The sequence below is a fragment of the Alexandromys fortis genome, unplaced genomic scaffold, assembly GCF_014885135.2.
Source record: "Alexandromys fortis isolate MF-2015 unplaced genomic scaffold, M_Fortis_MF-2015_v1.1 scaffold_10, whole genome shotgun sequence".
Classification (NCBI taxonomy): domain Eukaryota; kingdom Metazoa; phylum Chordata; class Mammalia; order Rodentia; family Cricetidae; genus Alexandromys; species Alexandromys fortis.
The window spans coordinates 15,860,211-15,878,201 of record NW_026067895.1 but is presented as its reverse complement, the minus strand read 5'-3'; the positions used below and the strand labels follow the sequence as shown (position 1 = coordinate 15,878,201).

The 17,991-nt window shown below is 42.9% G+C and overlaps 1 protein-coding gene across 2 annotated transcripts in view; it reads left to right on the top strand.

Moving 5' to 3' along the window:
• Positions 1–17,991, top strand: part of Prkg1 (protein kinase cGMP-dependent 1) — a 1,099,611-nt gene that overhangs the window by 70,295 nt on the left and 1,011,325 nt on the right. The window contains exon 1 of one of the 2 annotated variants that reach the window (XM_050158348.1): positions 3,231–4,402. The exons of the other annotated variant lie outside the window; for it this stretch is intronic. Within the exon in view, the coding sequence (XP_050014305.1) occupies positions 4,092–4,402 (311 nt within the window). The 5' untranslated portion in view covers positions 3,231–4,091. Of the gene's footprint in view, positions 1–3,230; positions 4,403–17,991 lie in introns of those variants that run through there. 2 annotated transcript variants of the gene reach the window in all.

The following is a 17,991-nucleotide window of genomic DNA, read 5'->3' as shown; positions in this document are numbered from 1 at the left end:
CGTGTTAAAATTTTACATTTGTGAAGAATACAGTCTTTCTCTTCTTAAAATCTTCTCCTTCTGGCATTAGAAATGTACGGCTTCCTAATGAGTACATAAAGAGCGTTCATTCTGTTGGTGCCTAGATTTTAATAAAGACAGCTCTAGCCTAAGGTCCAACAATAACTTACCACCATTTTGGCCATCCACTGAGGATACATTTCAGCTAATATCAGGCATGACACTAATTCAGTATTAAGTGCTAAGCACATCAGCAATTTCAGCACAGTGCACTATAGCTTTCCAAGTCACCGGAGGAAGTTTTTTATCATCAATGCTTTTTCTTTCCTTTTCCATGCAGAACTTACCCTGCCAAGTAACATGATTTTAAAATGAATCAACCACTAGACTTGATACTTATAGCTATTTAAATATACACTTAAGATTATATTTTAATTTCATTTTATTTTGTACACAGGGTGTTCTGTGTGTGTGTGTGTGTGTGTGTGTGTACTGTGTATGTGCCTGGTGCCCATGGAGAATAGAAGAGGGCCTCAGATCATCTCAAGTGACCTTGTGGGTGCTAAAAATTGAACCCATCTCCCCTGGAAGAGCAGCCACTGAACTTAACCTCTGGGTCATCTCCCTAGCCCCTAAATGTCGATTCTTTATAATCAAATCTCCCCCCCCCAAGTACAATCATAAGACTAATTTAATTCTATGAGTGAATCAAATAGTAGGTGCTCAAATTATTGTGTGTAATTAATAGGAAACCAATGTTAGTTGTTTTTTTTTTTTTTATAAAGGCAATAAGCCAAAAGAGACACCTATATAGGTCAGCTCACAACTACCTATGACTCCAACTTCAGGAGACTGGGCAACTTCTGACCACTGAGAATGCCTGCATTCAGGTGTGCCTACTGACAAGCACACACACAAAGAACCATTATTTTAAAAATACATATTTTTAAAAGTTTACCATGGACGCAGAGTGAAAATAATTTGCCTATGGAAATTAATTTTCTGACCTTGGTTTTTCAAATAAAATTTATTTTCAGCATTGGTCAAGAACCATACCCCCTCCCCCAAAATAAACCTTGTCTCTTACAAGCTAAACAATCAGTCAAAAACATGCTTGAAAAAATTATTTAAAACATCTATCTAGGAGGCCAGCAAGGTGATTTAGTTGCTAAAGGCACATGTCAAACCTGAGGAATTGAGTTCAGATTCACAGGACTCATGTGGTGGAAGGGGAGAATTGGCACCTGTGAGTTCTCCATCACTTGAGTGTAACGTGTGTACCATGGGATGTGCAGCCCCTCAAAAAATGAATGTATAATATTTATCATGATTTTATTAATTAAAGAAAAAAAAACAGAAATCTAAGTTTCACACAACGTTATAAAGGTCTTTGGAGAAAGGCAATATTCTCTGTAATAAATGTCAATATGACAATATATTTTGTGCCTTGAGACCCTTTCAATGTTCTTTTCAACCGCCCACTTTCCCTACATTTTTTGCTGCAAATCCCTGATTCTTAAAGTCAGATCCATCATGAAACACTTTTTGAACTTTGAGCATTTCATTTTAAATGATACGATGACAGGCATCCAGGCTATAGTTTGTAGGTAGTAGTTCTCTCCCTTAAGAAAAGTATTCAGTTTAGCACTGAACAATCTCACTTTGATAAAAATCCCGAAAACTTATGGCTTAAGTGCTGTTTTAAACACACTTTTTGTGGGGTAGGGAATAATTTTATTACTTTTTTCTTCCCTTCTTTTCCTTGTAGATGAGGTTTTTTACAAGTAAGGCAGTATGTTTCCTATCTTCTGCTGAGAGACATTAAGTCACCTCATTTAAGCCTCAAGAGAGACTGAGAACAAAGTTTCTTATCCATTGTTTGTGATACATTTTCAAATGTAAAGTCCTGGCTTTATAGACTCCAAAATAAATCTATAAAAAAAACCAGCATGAACTATTTTCCCAGGGAAGTAGAGAGTTCCCACAGGTTAACTAGAATTCTGGCCCTTTGCCTGGGAAGAGGAAACTGTCCCAGATGAGAAGGATGTTCAAGGATGCCATCAGTCATGGAGTCAATGCACTTCCGCTCGGCTGACTTTTAAGGAAAACAGCAGTAATTCAGAACTCTTATTTACTGCTATCTTTTGGAAATGTTTCGCGACCCGTGCGCTGTTTATATCGCATTCTGAAGCGAATGTACTTCAGAGTTTCCTGAAAGAATGAACATAACGTCATCTGTAGAGAGGAGTAGATCAGAGTCTGTGGAAAATGTGTAGGGTTGCAGCCTTTTCACTGCACCTCCAATTACAAATTACCAAGGAGCATACTTGGAATTAAGATGGGGGGGGGGAGGGAGGAAAGAAGAAAGAAGAGATTGTTAATATGACAATGGCTAGGCTTTCTTTTTTGTGCTTTTTAAATGCTCAGCTACAGAAAGTTGTGTGTTTAAGGGAATAAGTGAGCAACTTTTTTAATAGATAGATTTGTGTCTTTGTGCTCTTGGCTAATCTGAGATTCCAGGCAGTAGTTGTGCCCTGCAACTTAGTTTTAATGTATTCGCCATCTATTTTGTTTATGTGATAAACGTTGGACAGATAGAGCCTTGAGAACTGTAATACAGAGTGTCGAAGAACAGTAATTAAAGCTCCCAAATTAAAAAAAAAAACTATAAATTTGAAAGAACTAATGAAGGTTTAGTTAACTATTAGACACTTACGTAAGCACTAGGTAAATATTTTGGGCGTTCTAAATAAGTGTTCCCAAGATGAGAGTCCAACTCTTGGACCCAAAGAATGCCACCTCCTTGCCAGCATTTTAGCCCACACTGTGAGGTCCCTGCTGCCAAAGTGGTTGGGTAGAGTGAGTCTGTAGTGGGTGGAACAGCGCAATTACAGCTCCTGTAGTTTTCCCACCGTTTTCAATTTTACCTCTTCTCCAAAGTTGGCAAAGATTCCCCATTCACTGCTGGGCTGCCACGGAAGTAACATTTGAAAGGTATGGCTCCTTTTCAGTAAGAATGTTTTGGAACCTCTGTTGTGGTTCTAAGCCCCCACCCACTTCACCAAATCCAGCAAATGGAAGAAGCCAGGCCTCTAGTGAACCATTCCCTAACCGATGCTAGCACAAATGGGAGGGACCCGGAGCCGCTGAGAGGCCTTCTCTGGTCCAAATTCCTTTGGGGTTTGGCCTTTGCTCCTAGAAGAATTCATTGTTCTGAGTTTGACCGGTGCAGGAAAGGGGGGGGGGGACTAGGAGAGTGGAAAGCTTGGGTGGGGGCCGTCAGATACCCCACCCCTAACCTTCTCTAAAGGCACCTAGATGCCTGGGGAATCCCTCCCAGGAGCCGTAGCTTCACCTTAGGAGAGGCAAGTTTCTTTACAAGCGTTAGACACCTGTGTGAGGCGCTCCCGGTGGGAAAGGTGGCGTGGGGGATGCCAGACCTCAGCCACACCGCTTTCCTCTGGGAGGCTGCGGTCACAATCCCTCAAGTCAGAGCTGTTAGCATGCACAGTCTGCTCTGCCTTCCTTGGTCGACAGGAACCTAGCCCCACATTCTGGAGCCGGAGCCGGCTGATGCCTCTCCAGTTTGCTCCGGGTCCTCTCCCTCCCACCTCTCCACCTCCAAAGTAGCGCTCCAGCCTCGCTCCGCCCGCACAGCCCCAGCGCCCCCGAGCTTTATCAGGCTCCCCACACACATCGCTGGCTTCCTTTGGCACCCGGCGCTGGTGACCCTAGCCGAGCAACCGCCTCCTCCGAGCCCAGTGCCCTCCCTCCCACCCGTTGATCACAGCGCCTCCAGGTTCTGCTCCCCCGGGCACCGCGGCGCCCACCGCCTTTCAGGTTCATCCTGGGCTGGACCTGTTTTGCTCATCCCTAAACCCGGAGAAGTGGAATCTGCACACTGAAACTCTCTGTGGCTGGAGCGGCGGACTGGGCATGCTCAGAAGCCAGGTTTGGCTTTGGTCTCAAGTCGAAGGAAGCTTTTGCACTCGAGAGGCAGCGGCGACTTTAGGGAAAGTTGATCCGAGAGGGGAGGAAGCCTCAAGACGCGGAGCAGCGGCAGGAAGGAGCCCCCGGCAGCCCGGAGGAGCATGGGCACCCTGCGGGATTTACAGTACGCGCTCCAGGAGAAGATCGAGGAGCTGAGGCAGCGGGATGCTCTCATCGATGAGCTGGAGCTGGAGTTGGATCAGAAGGACGAACTGATCCAGAAGCTGCAGAACGAACTGGACAAGTACCGCTCGGTGATCCGGCCCGCCACCCAGCAGGCGCAGAAGCAGAGCGCCAGCACCTTGCAGGGTGAACCGCGCACCAAGCGCCAGGCAATCTCCGCGGAGCCCACCGCCTTCGACATCCAGGATCTCAGCCACGTGACCCTGCCCTTCTACCCCAAGAGCCCACAGTAAGCGGGGTTACGCGCCCGGGTCCATGTGGCGCCCTGGCGGTGGGGAGCTGCGGGTCTCTGTATTGTCTGTCGGCCCCTGCCCCTCCCGCTTGCCATGTCTGTCCTCATCCTCAGAAATGTCTCATTTTCACCGCACTTCTTGAGGGGCTGTGCACGTTTCTCAGGGCCAGACTCTCCCTGCACATCCGTTGCCTTCGTGTCTTTGTCAGATGCCAAGGTATTTTTAAAATATACATATACGTTGATATATGCCACCTACTGTACATAGAGTTTGGACGCGCCCCAGGTGTGTGTCTGACCGTGTGTGTGAGTGACTGTTGAATGGAGGAATCAGAACCCCATCTCCCCCAAAGCCCCAGCCAACCTGGCCAGCCGGAAAATCCAAACTGCAGGCTCATCAGACTGAAATGAAATGCGTTGATATTTCCCTGACTTTCCACGCTCTCGTGGCTCTCCTGGATTTTTCTTCCTGCCGCCGGCACTTGACGCTGGTACCGTTCAAACCTGATGTTCTATCACCACCGAAGTGTAAAAGAATAAGTCAATATCCATAGAAAACAGAAGATTTTTTTTAATTTCCTGAGTGGGATGACATTTACAATCCATAAATGGAAGCGTAGTCTGTTGATTCTTTTAAAAAAATTGTTTTCATAATATCCGAGAGAGAATATTGTTTTTCTAAAAGAATTCTCACGTGATTACTAGTGAACGTTTCCCTAGAGGGTTCGTGTATTCTCAGGGACAGTGTGGCCAAGCACACGTTTCTTCCCCGGTGGACCATGCTGTGCCTCACGCTCAGGTTTGAGGCCACCCTGCTGCTGCTCTAGCATTTTAGGGAGCAATGTAGTTCTGATGTCAGGAGGACTCATAACTTGGATGGGAACGCTGAATGAAACTTGTTACACAACACTCAGCCCCAGAGTCCATATGGAGAGGGAGCAGCAGGGACAGGACGGCAACAGAACCAGAACACCATCTGAATGGCATTTTAATTAATAGTAATGACATAATTGGTAAAGCAGAGGATTCTGTTGTCCTGCTCTTAACTACATAACACGGCTGGACGACACGTGTTACATAATAACAGAAGGCCCCTGGGAAACCTTTACTTCATAAACACAGGGAATTCATAAGAGGAGAAAGTGAATGTTTGGTTATCTCCATTTATATGGAGATGGGAGGGGTCATGAGTATATACTGCGTACACTTTTTGAAAACTCACTAGCCCAGTCTATACATGGTGGCTCCCTTGAATCACTTGCGGACTTAGTTGAAGGAGTTTGAATTGTGTCGGGGTAGGGGAGAGTTGATAGAGATATATATATTTCTGAGATTCCAACATTACCAAGTTACCATAATAGATCAGAGGATTTCAATTTGCCTCAGAAACCGGACCGATCTGAATCATTGCAGCTTTCTAAGGTAAATGAATTTGCAGTCGCTGGCATGCTCGCTTGTTTCAGCTAACAAGGTACATGACCATCTCTCCTGGGCCAAGTTTTTGCATAATGAAAATATAACTCAGAGACGGCTCTTTGTGTCTTTAAACAGTGTATAGGCTTGTCATTTTAGTATTTCCGAACTTTGGAGTAACCCGGAACAAACTCTGCTCTTAGAAAAAGATCATTTTAATAGGCTTTTAGATGCAGTATGATCTAACCAGCTGATAGCTCCAGTTAAGCATTTTATTTGAGAACATCTAAAGAAGTCCAGGCAGCAGGAATGAACTGCAGAATGTGGGGGCATTTAGACGACTCTTGACTCTTGGCATTTGACACAGGACGCTGGTGGTTTCTGTAAAAGTCTACAGTGGAAAATAACAAGAAGAAAGCACATCCTTTGTAGTATCCCTGCAGGACAAACATTGCATCCTTTGAACATGCTTTGCCCTCTGGTCCTTATTTGATAACTTTAAGGACTCCATTGTTAAGGTGGTATTGCCATGTGAGTTTTGTAATTCTGAAGGATTATATTGGAGAAAGTGATAAAATGTCTTCCAAGTTTAAATAATTTTGGAAAAACATCTGTTCATTTTTTCACACTTACATAAAGGAAACCAGAATAAAAATTGCCTTGAGTGGTAGTGTACCTTTCTTAGGGGAAAAGAAGTATATTGTATGCAAAACAGTTATTCTCCTGTGCCATTTGAGGGTCTGTGCAAGGTGGTTCCACATAGAACTATGAAGATGTGTCACTTGAGAACATTTTCTTTGCATTTCAGTGTGTTTTGTTTGAAGCTTTTCATTATTCTGACTTACTGGCAACAAGTGTTTGTATCTTTAATCTTTAGAGGAACTTAAATTTAATCACGTTCCTACAGATTAAGTTAAGGCTGAAGTGAAACTATGTAAGTAGACTGGGATTGAGTTCAGCTGCACATTCCTCTTCGTTTTGGGTACCTTTCCAGTAGAGGTAGAGAATGACCGACTGACGCTCCGTTCAATTATCTGATGGCTGGAAAATGTCTTCTGATGTTCCCTTGCTGAGGCTGCCTTTTGAGACTTGCAATATTTTAAAACTTCTCTTTTTCCTTTGTAACTATAGATCATTTGAGGATAAAAAGCAGTACGGGATTTCAAGTAGCCCCATAATTTTTATCAACTTAACAGTTTTTCATTTGGATTTTCCTCTCTAAGGTGAGAGTTGGAAGAAAGCCTCTGTTGGATTCTACCCCAGGGGAGGACACTTCTGTTGCACCTGTGAGGTGGAAGGGGTGAGGGGGGGTGTTGGTCTTTCACAGCCTGTATAGATGTAACCTTTAGACCATTCTTAGGTTATTTATGGATGTGGGAAGGACTGGTGTAGAAAATTGGAAGCTGTATTACACTGCTGCCAATCAACTCTTTAAGAATGTAAAAACCACTAGATTCTGTGTCCCAAAATACAAGAGCAAGAGCTCCCGAACAATGAAACAAGCAAACAAACGCAGTCATCCAGCCTGTGAGACCAGGCTACCTGATGGGTCACGTGAACTCCTAAAATAATTTTCATGACATCTCATTCCTAAAGATGCACTCGCTGGTCTCAAGTCTTTTCTGTTTTGCTGTCATAGCCTTCCGTGTCATTTCAGTTGGACAACCTCAACTTGATATCCTATCAAAACTTGTTAATGTCTGTGTGTTTTTGTAAAGCGGTTGCGTTCATCCCCGAGGTGGCTTCACTTCAGAGAATGATGACATCTTCTGTTCTGTTTCACTTTGTGATTGGGAAATGCTTTGGAAGAATTGGAGATGAAAGAGAAACGTATCTTCCTATTTTTAGGTAGGAATTAAAATTTAAAAGATCCTATGTGATCTTCTAAATCTTGATATTGTATTCCAAGAGAAAGAGTATCTCCCTAAATGCTATGTGTTTAATTCCGAAGGAAGTCATGGAAATGGTGGGATTCTAGTGCGATTATACATAGCCTAATATTAAGACATAGATTTCTGTGAAGGTACCCAATTTCTAATATGCTTTACAAGTCAGTTCAACACTTGTAAGTGATACCTCCCATGTGGAAAATCTTGTAAGGCACATATAAGCCTTGCCATTGTAGAGTTAGCAAGGGTCCCCGCAATATTATCCGAGTAAATATTTTACAGACTTGGGAAAGGAGAAATGCAGAGAAGTTCCTAAAACAGTTTGGTGGATTCTCTGGCTCCTGCTGAACTGCCTGGTATCAAAAACACCCCAGAAGTACAGGTTTTTGTACTGTAGTCCTTGTAAGACAGCCATGGCCATGATTTGAGCACTTCATAGTGTGAAGGGAGGGGGTAGGGATGTGGGCGTGACAGCTCAGGCCATCAGCAGAGAGGGGACACATCTGGACAAAGGTGGCAGTCAGAGGCTTTCCCGGAGGGCCGTGGAGGGAACTAAAGCTCGGTTTCTATGATTTTATAAAGTGGAGGAAGAGGAACTTAGGCTTGTTTTCAGAATAATCAAGAATCATGTGCGTGCATGTGTGCGTGTGTGTGTGTGTGTGTGTTTCACCAGGCCTAGTTAGTGGTGAAGCTCTGAACACCAGAGTGTGATCCTAACCTCCCACAACTATACTAACTAGAGAAGAATATTCAACCTAACCAAAAAAGCAGACGATGAAGACCCTTGAAGAAACCAAAGCCTAGTCTTAAAGAAACCAAACACCTTTCCGAGTACTGCTGAAAATGGTTTAGTTATCTACCTGAGGCCAGCTCTGCAGCTTCCTCACATACCTGGTCAGAGGGCTAGAGGTGAGAATGCAATCTTGTTAGTTATGGAAACTCATCTTTCCTTCTTCCATGGGGTTATTATAATAGTGTCCAATTTAAGTCTGAGCATTAATTTGACATTGCAGCCTGTGAAGTGAAACAGAAGTGGACACAGGCTTTATGATATTACATGGGCTCATGCTGCTAAATATCCTGTTAGGGTGTTTGCAAGTACAGTCAAGTTGCCTGCCCCTAAATGGGACATGTAATGAAAATACTGACAAACCTTAAATAGAGTAGCTCTAGGGACTGCCTGAGAATATAAATGATCATTTTTTTCTTGCTCTACTGGGGTGCATTTCCAAGTTCTCACAATTTAATGTTTCATTAGCATTGGTTTGGATTTCTGTTAGGAAAGGGTAGAATAAGACACACACGATGTTTCCATTGTTGCCGTTTGCAGGTTATAAGGCATATGGGCGCATGTTTTTTTTCCCCTGTCTGCCTAGCAATGGAGGGTCTCCATGGTATCCTAGCAACCATATTTGAACACCAGGCTGCTGCTCTTTCTGCTATCTCTACCATAAGTGCGGCCGCCCATCCCAAGGAACTGGAATTGCTGCTAGCGTCCCAGGCCCTCTGACTTGAACCCTCCTGGCACTGAGAACACCAGACAATGTGACACATGCTCCCATGCTGAAAGCAGCACTTACCAGCACGCTCAACAGCTTATTATGCAATCACATCTGTGGCATTTCGAATCCTAATCTGAATTGTTGAGCTGGTGTTCTTTGCCACCCCTCCTGTGACAGTCCCTAGCTACTTCCTCATGCGCAGCTTTCTGACAGCACTTCCAGACCCTCCCCCCATCCTTTGTAGTGATTGCCTTCCTTGCTATCTCCTTAAAGATTTTTATTTTGGGGGAAATTAAATCCGTACAGCCTGCTTGAACTCTCTAAGTACAGTTTTCTTGGTAAGATCAGGGGAGCGCTCCCCTTCCCAAACCAACATAGAAATATCCACCATAGCACAGAAACTGCAGCTGCACAATGACACAGATGTTTAGCACAAGGTGGGACTAAGCGTGGTGCACTCCTAGAAGTGTCTTGCTTGGGAGTGAAATTTTATGATCATAGTTTGTTCACATTAAAAAAGCAGGAGTAGAGTGGGGCAGGAAGCATGGTTGAAGCTGTGCTGTGTTCTTCAGAAGTTTGAAAGTAGCGAATATACTTTCTGGACATATAAATATGCCCCAGTCCTCGAGCAGAGTTTGCAATAAGGGATCCTCTGTGGACAAAAACTGCTGAGGACCACACCTGAAACCTTGCCCTCCTTGAGATATTGTTAGAAAATCATACAGATGTTCTTCTTCAGACCAATGCCTATTTTGAATGGTTTCTATTTTCCATTTGAAGCATCACTTAATGTAATGTCATGGAGGGACTGCTATTCTGTCTGCAGGTCTCGGAGAAGGAAAGAAGGGGCGGTATGTCAGCATGCAGCTGCTCTGAACGAGCAGGTCAAGAGTCATACTGCCCCTCCTCCTCCTCATCATCATCATCGCCATCATCATCATTACCAACCCCTGCTAGTTTTCATGGGACACTAACTCTGTGACAGATTATCTTCCCTCTGCTTAAATTCATCATGTATTTTTTCCTTGTGTGTATGTGTGTGTGGTGTGGTGTGTGTGTGTGTGTGAACGTGCACACTGTGTGAAGGTGCTCACAGCATAAGCATGAATAGAAACCAGTTATTGAATTGATGTTGTGTCTTCCTAAATTGATATTTTTCATTTCTGCTGCTATTATTATTATTATTATTATTAGAAACAGACTATCAGTGAGCCTGTGGCTCACAGTTGGGGCTGAACATTTGTCTCTGCACTCAGTGGATGCCGGGATTCAAACTGAGGTCCTCATGCTCTCCCTGCAAGTGCGTCATCCACTGAGTTGTCCTCCCCTTCCCTGAATCATGGATTTCAATACCCCTGTGAGGAATATTCTAGATTATTCCCATTTCCCAGCCTGAAGAATAGAACACCTAGACTCCTAGAAAGTAACTCTTATGCTCAAGAGAAGATACTTAGTAAGAAACTGAACCAGAGTGTGAGCCGCTGGAGCCTTTCTCAGCAACCACTAGGATCTTACACTACCCCAAAGCCTACAGGGACTGGGTAACTGCAGGCCCTCAGAATAACATACGGGCTGTTCTGGAGAAAGTGTCTGTTCACCCATGATCAAAGAGGAAACAGAAAAAACTTGGGAGAACTCAAAGAAATTAGGTAAGGCTTTTCCCCAAACACGACTGCACATTAGAATCACCCGGGAACTTTAAAAATCTCATCGCCTAAGTTTAACCATAAATGAATTGAAATCAGAGTTTTTCAAAGGTTTCCTGTGGTAGTCCCAGTGGGAAACAAAACTTGGGGGCCACTGTGATGAGCAGATGACAGGACAGGTTTTGTGTGTGTATGATAGCAAATAGAGGACTAGGCGAAGTCTAAAGAGTTGTATACCTCTATGGGCTAAAATCTTTGCTAGCTTGCAAAAGCAGTGATGGTTTTATTTTGTGTGTGTGTTAGAATGTAAAAGCGTGTAATGTCATATTGTTTGTGCTCACAAGTAAGTATGCAGTGTTCCCCATAGCCCATTTCTTCTCAGCCGTGGTTGCCCATTAGAAAACTGCTGAGGGAGATTTTAAACATATCTTTGCTGGGGACCCCGAACAAGATTGATTCAGTCTCTCTGGGGTTGGGCTTATGACGGAGTTACAGGTTTTAGTCCAGAGATGACTCCCATCTTCATTCCAATTCGAGAATCTTTTCATTAGCCCACCTGGCTCCTTATGCTACAGATTCCTTCCCATTCTAGTGGGATGAGGCAGCTCCAGCTGTGTGTTATTCATCACAGCTGGACTGCCCCCTTCTCTCTGATGCTGAGCTTGCCTACTGTAGTCCTGGCCACACAAAAGCAGCAACAGCTCCATCCAACTGGTAAACCTGTTTCCTTTTTCCAGCCAGCCACAAGTCCTGGCCAGTCATCAGATACATATTAGGGTCAGCCATCACCCTAAGTCTGTTTTCCACTTTTGCTGGGGGCAGGAGCCTTGCTGGCAGGAGAGACTATTTCCCTGAGTCCCACCTGATACTGTGAGATTTGAAATTAATGGAGGTGAAACAAAGAGAAGCCCCTCTTGGAAGAGCAGGGTAGGGCTTGTAGCATTTTTTTGGTATGAGACGCCTCTGCAGCCAGCTAGCTTTTTTCCCCCCCTTACAGATATTTTATCCTTTTAAGGCAAACAGCTCGAGCTCAGGCTGGGAACTGCTTTCCAAGGAGGTTTCAACGAAAGCAGAGAAAGCAAATCAACATCTCAGCCCTCTTTCCAGACAGTTTGGTCTGGAAGAACAGATGTGGGCAACCGCTGGCAGATGAGAGGACTCCTGCAGCAAAGGACCTTGGGGGATATAAGAATCCCTGTTCCCTGTGCTTATATGTCATGGCTAGCCCTGTGGCTAGCTCTACATTTTTCTTACTTCCAGTTCTCAGTTGAAACTCCTCACCGTGCTGGTAATGGTCTCCAATAGGAGTCTGTTCACCGTAGGAATTCAGTTGTTATCTTCTCGGATGAGAATCAATCAGTATTACACTTTTTGTAAGCAATGAAAATAGCTAATATAATTGCAAATGCTTTTGGGTCAAAAACCATCTCCTTACATTCAGGGTCAATGAGGAGGAGCTTGTTTCTCTCCCCTTTGCACAAATATCACAATGTACCCAGTGGACAGACAGCGTGTTAGAACAGAATAGGTAGGGCAAGTCTCCCCAGAGGTTTAGGGATATTAATAACACAAGGAAGTTACCCATAAGGAAAGTAAACATTTTCATTACGAGTGCTGCATTTGGTTATTAGGCCTAAGTGGGAAGGAAGAGAGGCAGAAATGAGGAAGTAATACAGCCCAGCAGCAATAAAGAAGTGTGCCCAGGAACATGCATTCAGTCATGTTCAGTCACGGCTGCTAGCACATGGGGAGGCATGTGGAGCACAGGTTGGTGCTGGGAACCCACGAAAGTTTCTGAGTTCCTTTTGATTGTGATAACGAAGCTGGGTCCAGTTAGCAGAGCGAAGATAGCAGTGGCATTTCAGTCCAGGCCTACAGGACTTGCATCAAAAACAGTACTGTCAGTGACCTCTGCCAGCCTAAAGATCACAAATGCAACCCAAGCTCCATCGTGCTTGCCGGGAGACAGATGTAACTGATTAGCTTATCCATAAAGGCGGAGTTCCTTATGTGCGGCCAAAGCATAAGTAAGTAGTTTACGTGATCGTTTCCCTAGGACTGTACCGTTTCTCAAACAGATGTGAGGTTCTGATGTCAGGCTTCAGTTTCATTTTCTCCCTTCCAGCCCATACCTGCTCTGTAGAAGCAACACCATGTTTCTTCCTCTACACTAAACCATTGCATTTGCTGCCATTCAGTTTCATTTGGTTAGTTGCATTTGAATGTCAGTGATGACAAATTTGCCACCGCTAAGTAAAAAGATACTTTTGCTGTTTAGGAAACAGATGTAGTACGGCAATATCAAGATCTCACCAGATCTAATGCAAGGAATAATGAGATCGTGTAAGGGGAAAACATTTTCTGGATACACAATGCATCATCCTAATGGTCTAGCTTCATCAATAAATTATGATTTTGACAGTGCTTCTAAGTCTGGACTAAGGTGGAAGGAAAAAGGACACTTCAGACGTGAAAGAAAAGTGGGCATTCTTCATTTTGTCCCTAGGGAGCTGTTGTTATAGATTAGGAAGAGGGTAGGTTGGTCATATAGTATTGTGTCTGCAGGTGGCTGGCACGCACACTGACAGGAAGCACAACTGCACACTGTGTCTGCCCAGGACACACTTTCTCAGAGCATTAGTGACCAAAGGACACCCTTGTATAGTACAGTAAGAAAGAAAAGATGGCCTGGACTAGAGGCTTGTGCTGCGGGAGTGGAGCCCTTTAAGTGTTGGAAAGCTACAGGTACTATTTTGCTAAGCCTGCAACAGCGACTCATTGTGCCAGTGGGAGGAGAGAAAATAAGGAAACATGCAAGCTCGAGCATGGGACTCAGTGTGAATCATGTTCTTCATCATGGATAATTGCTACTCTCTTATTTTGGAACTGTCTAACAATACCAAGGCTTCGAGAAGTAAGCTCAAAGACACATGGATAATTAAAAGACGGCTTGGGACTGGCAGATCCATTCACTGGGCTATGCCTTTATTCTCAGCAATGGAGTCTACCTAATAGAACATTTTTTCAGCTTCGTAGTGTGGAAGGAGTTTTTCTCCCAGAGCAGATGGAAGGACACAGAGTATCATTGCTCAGAGTCATTCATAAAATGCCTGGTGTTGTAGAGGTGCAGTTGAGCCCCACTGATGTGGAGGAGCTGTGTTTCTTGGTCTGGACCTCAAAAGCATTAGAGATATTGTGAAAGAAACCATGCTATGACTTTTAAAAATATTTGTAGCCTGGATCAAAAAGTAGTCATCTTTCTTTTCTTCAAAACAGTACTGCAAATTTTTGTTGTTCTTCAAAGAAGGAAAATATGACATTAAAAAGCATAATTTGTCTGGCTTTGTATTCTCTGTGTTTTAGCATAATTTAACAAGGAGACCTCTGTTCTCTTACTGAGTATAAAAGAAACTAAGCGATCACTAACTCATGGGACAGCAAATAGTATTGGACTAAATGACAGAACTTTGGAGATGGTCTTCATGGAGAGGGAAGTGAGTAAAACGGCCACTTAGTCATGAATGGCTTACCTTTGGATAACTCAAGCTTCCTGAATTCATCATCTTTGCTCCTGATTAAATTGCTTAGGCCCCAGGGTGTTTCACTACTCATAGTTTTGGCCTTTGGTAGAGAATACCTAGCATAAAAATATAAGTTCTTTTTGATAGCTAAGTGCTAAGGAGTGTAGTCTACATCCTTTAAAAATAATAATAGATTAAAAGAGGGAAAGTTTAGGCACTTGAAAGCATTTTATATGATCTTTTGGATACTTATTTACATGTTTTTGAGTAATTGTAACACGCGAATTTTGAACACGCTAATATTTGAGAAATAGTCAATTATTTCCAGTGTAAGCTATATTCCATCTATACTATAACTCTAAGTGTGTAGAGTAACCCAGGTGAACATTCTACACATTAAGAAATGAAGAAATTAGAAGGGTCAAGGCTGAACTCCTCTGAGGAAATAGGCAAGCGAGGTGTGCAGAGAAGTGAATAGAGCTGAGCCACCATGTTGTTGGCATGTTTATTCTAAAGTGCACAGCAAAAGCATTACTCATCCCTGAGGAGGCGAGCCTTTGTGTGTGGTACCTCCTGCGGCCTGTCTTACCTTTGGGGCTAACTCCTGGTCCTGTGCCATGTAACTGTCTGCCCCAGGATGTGCTAGAACAGTGTTCCAAGGGTTACTGCCAGCGTGATGAATGGAAAATGACTCAACCATACATTTATTTGTTGTGGCAAGAGTAGATTTCTCAGCTAGATGGACTTAGAGGTTATTGAATAACATCTAGGTGAACTCTTGCTAGTGAGTTTTTAAATCACCAATGACAGCTTTTCTCTCTGCCCCGTCCGTCACTCCCATTCATACTTCAGCTGTTGTTTTAGCATTATGAAGAGAAACAACATAATTTTTAAAACTACTCTTGTTCAGACTCGGCTCTCCTTGCCTTGCCTTTTAAATCAACCTGTGCCTGGCCCTCTTAAATCACATTCTTGTTTTTAAAGAAACAGCCCCTCAATTTGCTAGTGATTCATGTCCTTATTCCCACCCCTCCCGGAAGAATGTAGCATCTTTAATTTGAGTGCTATCAGAAAGCTTATCAAGAACCTTCAGATTCTTTACATTGGTAGTACATGTTTCTGTGGATACACTTCTAGGTACTTGTTTGTTCGGCCATCTCTCCAACTGTATTAAGCAAGTAAAGGCAGGATGTGCTTGCCTGAAGGTTTCTTCTTTTCACCTGGACACCATTTGATACCTAAACATTGGCATTTTGAGAATGTCCTTTAAAATACTGCCATCTCTAGGGGCTTTCCCAACATTGTTAGGCCTGAACAGCGGAGCTGGAGTCCTGTTATAGGTCTCATTGTTTGGCTTTGCAGCACTGTCCTTTCCTTCCTCGGGCCCATCAGGGTTTGAGGTTTATATTTCACTTCCCATTTGGATCTCATGTCTTCCCCACAACATGACAGATCCCACTGAAACAAGACTTGTTTCTCCTTTGCTGTGTGCTGTGTACTTGGAGCTCAAAATGGGGTTGGCACACAGGCAAATTCTTGTCAGATAACGGACAAGAGAAGGATTTTTTAGGGTTCTTGGTCCTCAGATACTTTAACTTTGTAAATCTAGAAATTTGAAAACTATAACCTCAATCCACTGGGGACCATAGAGTTCGTAGGCATGTTAGCTTTAACCAGGAAAATGATTGACAGAGGTCTGAATTTGGGTGCTTTGGCTAACCTTTGTGGAACACCAGTGTCCATTTCAGTCAGTGCCTGTCATTTAATGTGGCTAGCCCATGTTTGTACTATCCACCTGATCGCTGAAAAAAATCAGTTCTTTTTGAGACCTCAGAGGTTGCAGAGTCTTGAGATGCCCCTACTCGTTGGAATCATCTGTGAGCGTAAATTATCTTTCTAAGATGCATGATTGTCCTCTGGCTTATTAAATGCCTGTCTGAGGCTCTGCCTCATAAAACCTCCCAAACTGGTTAACCTAGAGAAGCAAGGGGATTGATTGCTAAGAAATACAAATAGGAAATTAATAGCAGCTACCAGAGAATCTTTTCAAATTCTTAATTCCCTTTTGCAGACACAGCTAACACTCTCACTAACAAAATCCTGTCAAGCTTAGAATAATAGCTTGCTAATTTTGACTATCCAAAGATTCTCAAAGATCTTAATATTATGAGATACTAGGGACCATCAAACTAATGATGAAATACTTTTTAATTAGGAGCTTGCTTCAATGTTAACCAAAATAAGACAGGGATTTTAAAGGTTGGTTTTGTTTGCATATCTTCTCTTAGCTCTGAAGCATAAAATCTGATAATACCCAGTCTTACTTTTCAAAAAGCCTGTTTTTTAAATCTCACTTGATCTTAGGCTTCTTTGAATGTTTGAGGTCACATTGGTCACATTTTTGGAAGGCAAATGTGGCCATGCAACTATAGACTTTGTGAGTGAGAGAATGATATTTAATATCAACTTATACTTGGGTTATAAAATTAATATGCATATTATTTAATTTATGTTCCATAATATCTAAGTGAGTAGAAGAGGGCTGATGACCTTCAGCTCCCAGACAAGGACATTAAGGATCAAAGATGAGACAATGTAACGCCCTGACACAGTAACTGATTATGCTAGAAATCCAGCCGTTACCCAGGCTCTGCTCAGCCCCTTCCACACCATGTACATCCTTAAGACATGCATGCATTGCCTTGAGAATTCTTTGAACCCTGTGGTTCATCAATGCACTTATGGAAATTACACAAGCAAGTAGGCTCAAGACACAGCAACTGTAGTAGATAGGAACACACTCTGTAACTCAACTGCTCTTTCATCACCAACTCCATCTTTGATAGTGAGTGTGTCTTGGCTTCCTTTTCCTCACTATGAACAAAGAAGATCATTTGTACTAGGATAAGAGATACTATCCATGTTGCCTTAACACAGTAGCCAAACACAGTGGATTTCATAACCAGTTGCTCTTGAGTAAAGGTAGTGTTATGTTATTACTCTTGTCAATTTATGGATTTTTGCTAACAGGATTTCAAAAAGGAGTAAGCAAATCTCTAAACTGAGTTTCATGACATGGGATTTAAAGACTGGTCTAGTAAGGGGGGGGGGGCGGGGTTGGAGCAGAGCCCCGGACAATTCAATTGGCTTTTTTGGGTGTGACTCAGAGGAAGATGGAACGACAGCAGGAACCCTATGGGTGACTGCTTCGGTTGATGACTAACCACGGACAAGAAAGTTTGGATACAGGCGAGTGTGAAGTTCCATACCTGTACTGCTCATCTCGTTCAGCAAACATTTCTAGGCTTATAGAGAAGTCAAAGATGGATTGGCTAAGGTTGAGCTGGGACATGTTTGTAAACTATGTTGTCAATTATAATGAAAAGTTACACTATCCCAGAGCAAAGCCCTCTGTGAAGATGAAGAATAATTGGTGATCATTCATTTTTATGCACTCAAGAGAACTTATAATAATTTTATTATTTCATATTTGTTAAAACACCTGGGTCATTGCAAATACAGACTTTGTCTGCGTTACTCTGGAGTAAGTTTTTTTTTGAAGTCTTTTTTTTTAAATTTATTTATTTATTTATTAAAGATGTCTGTCTCTTCCCC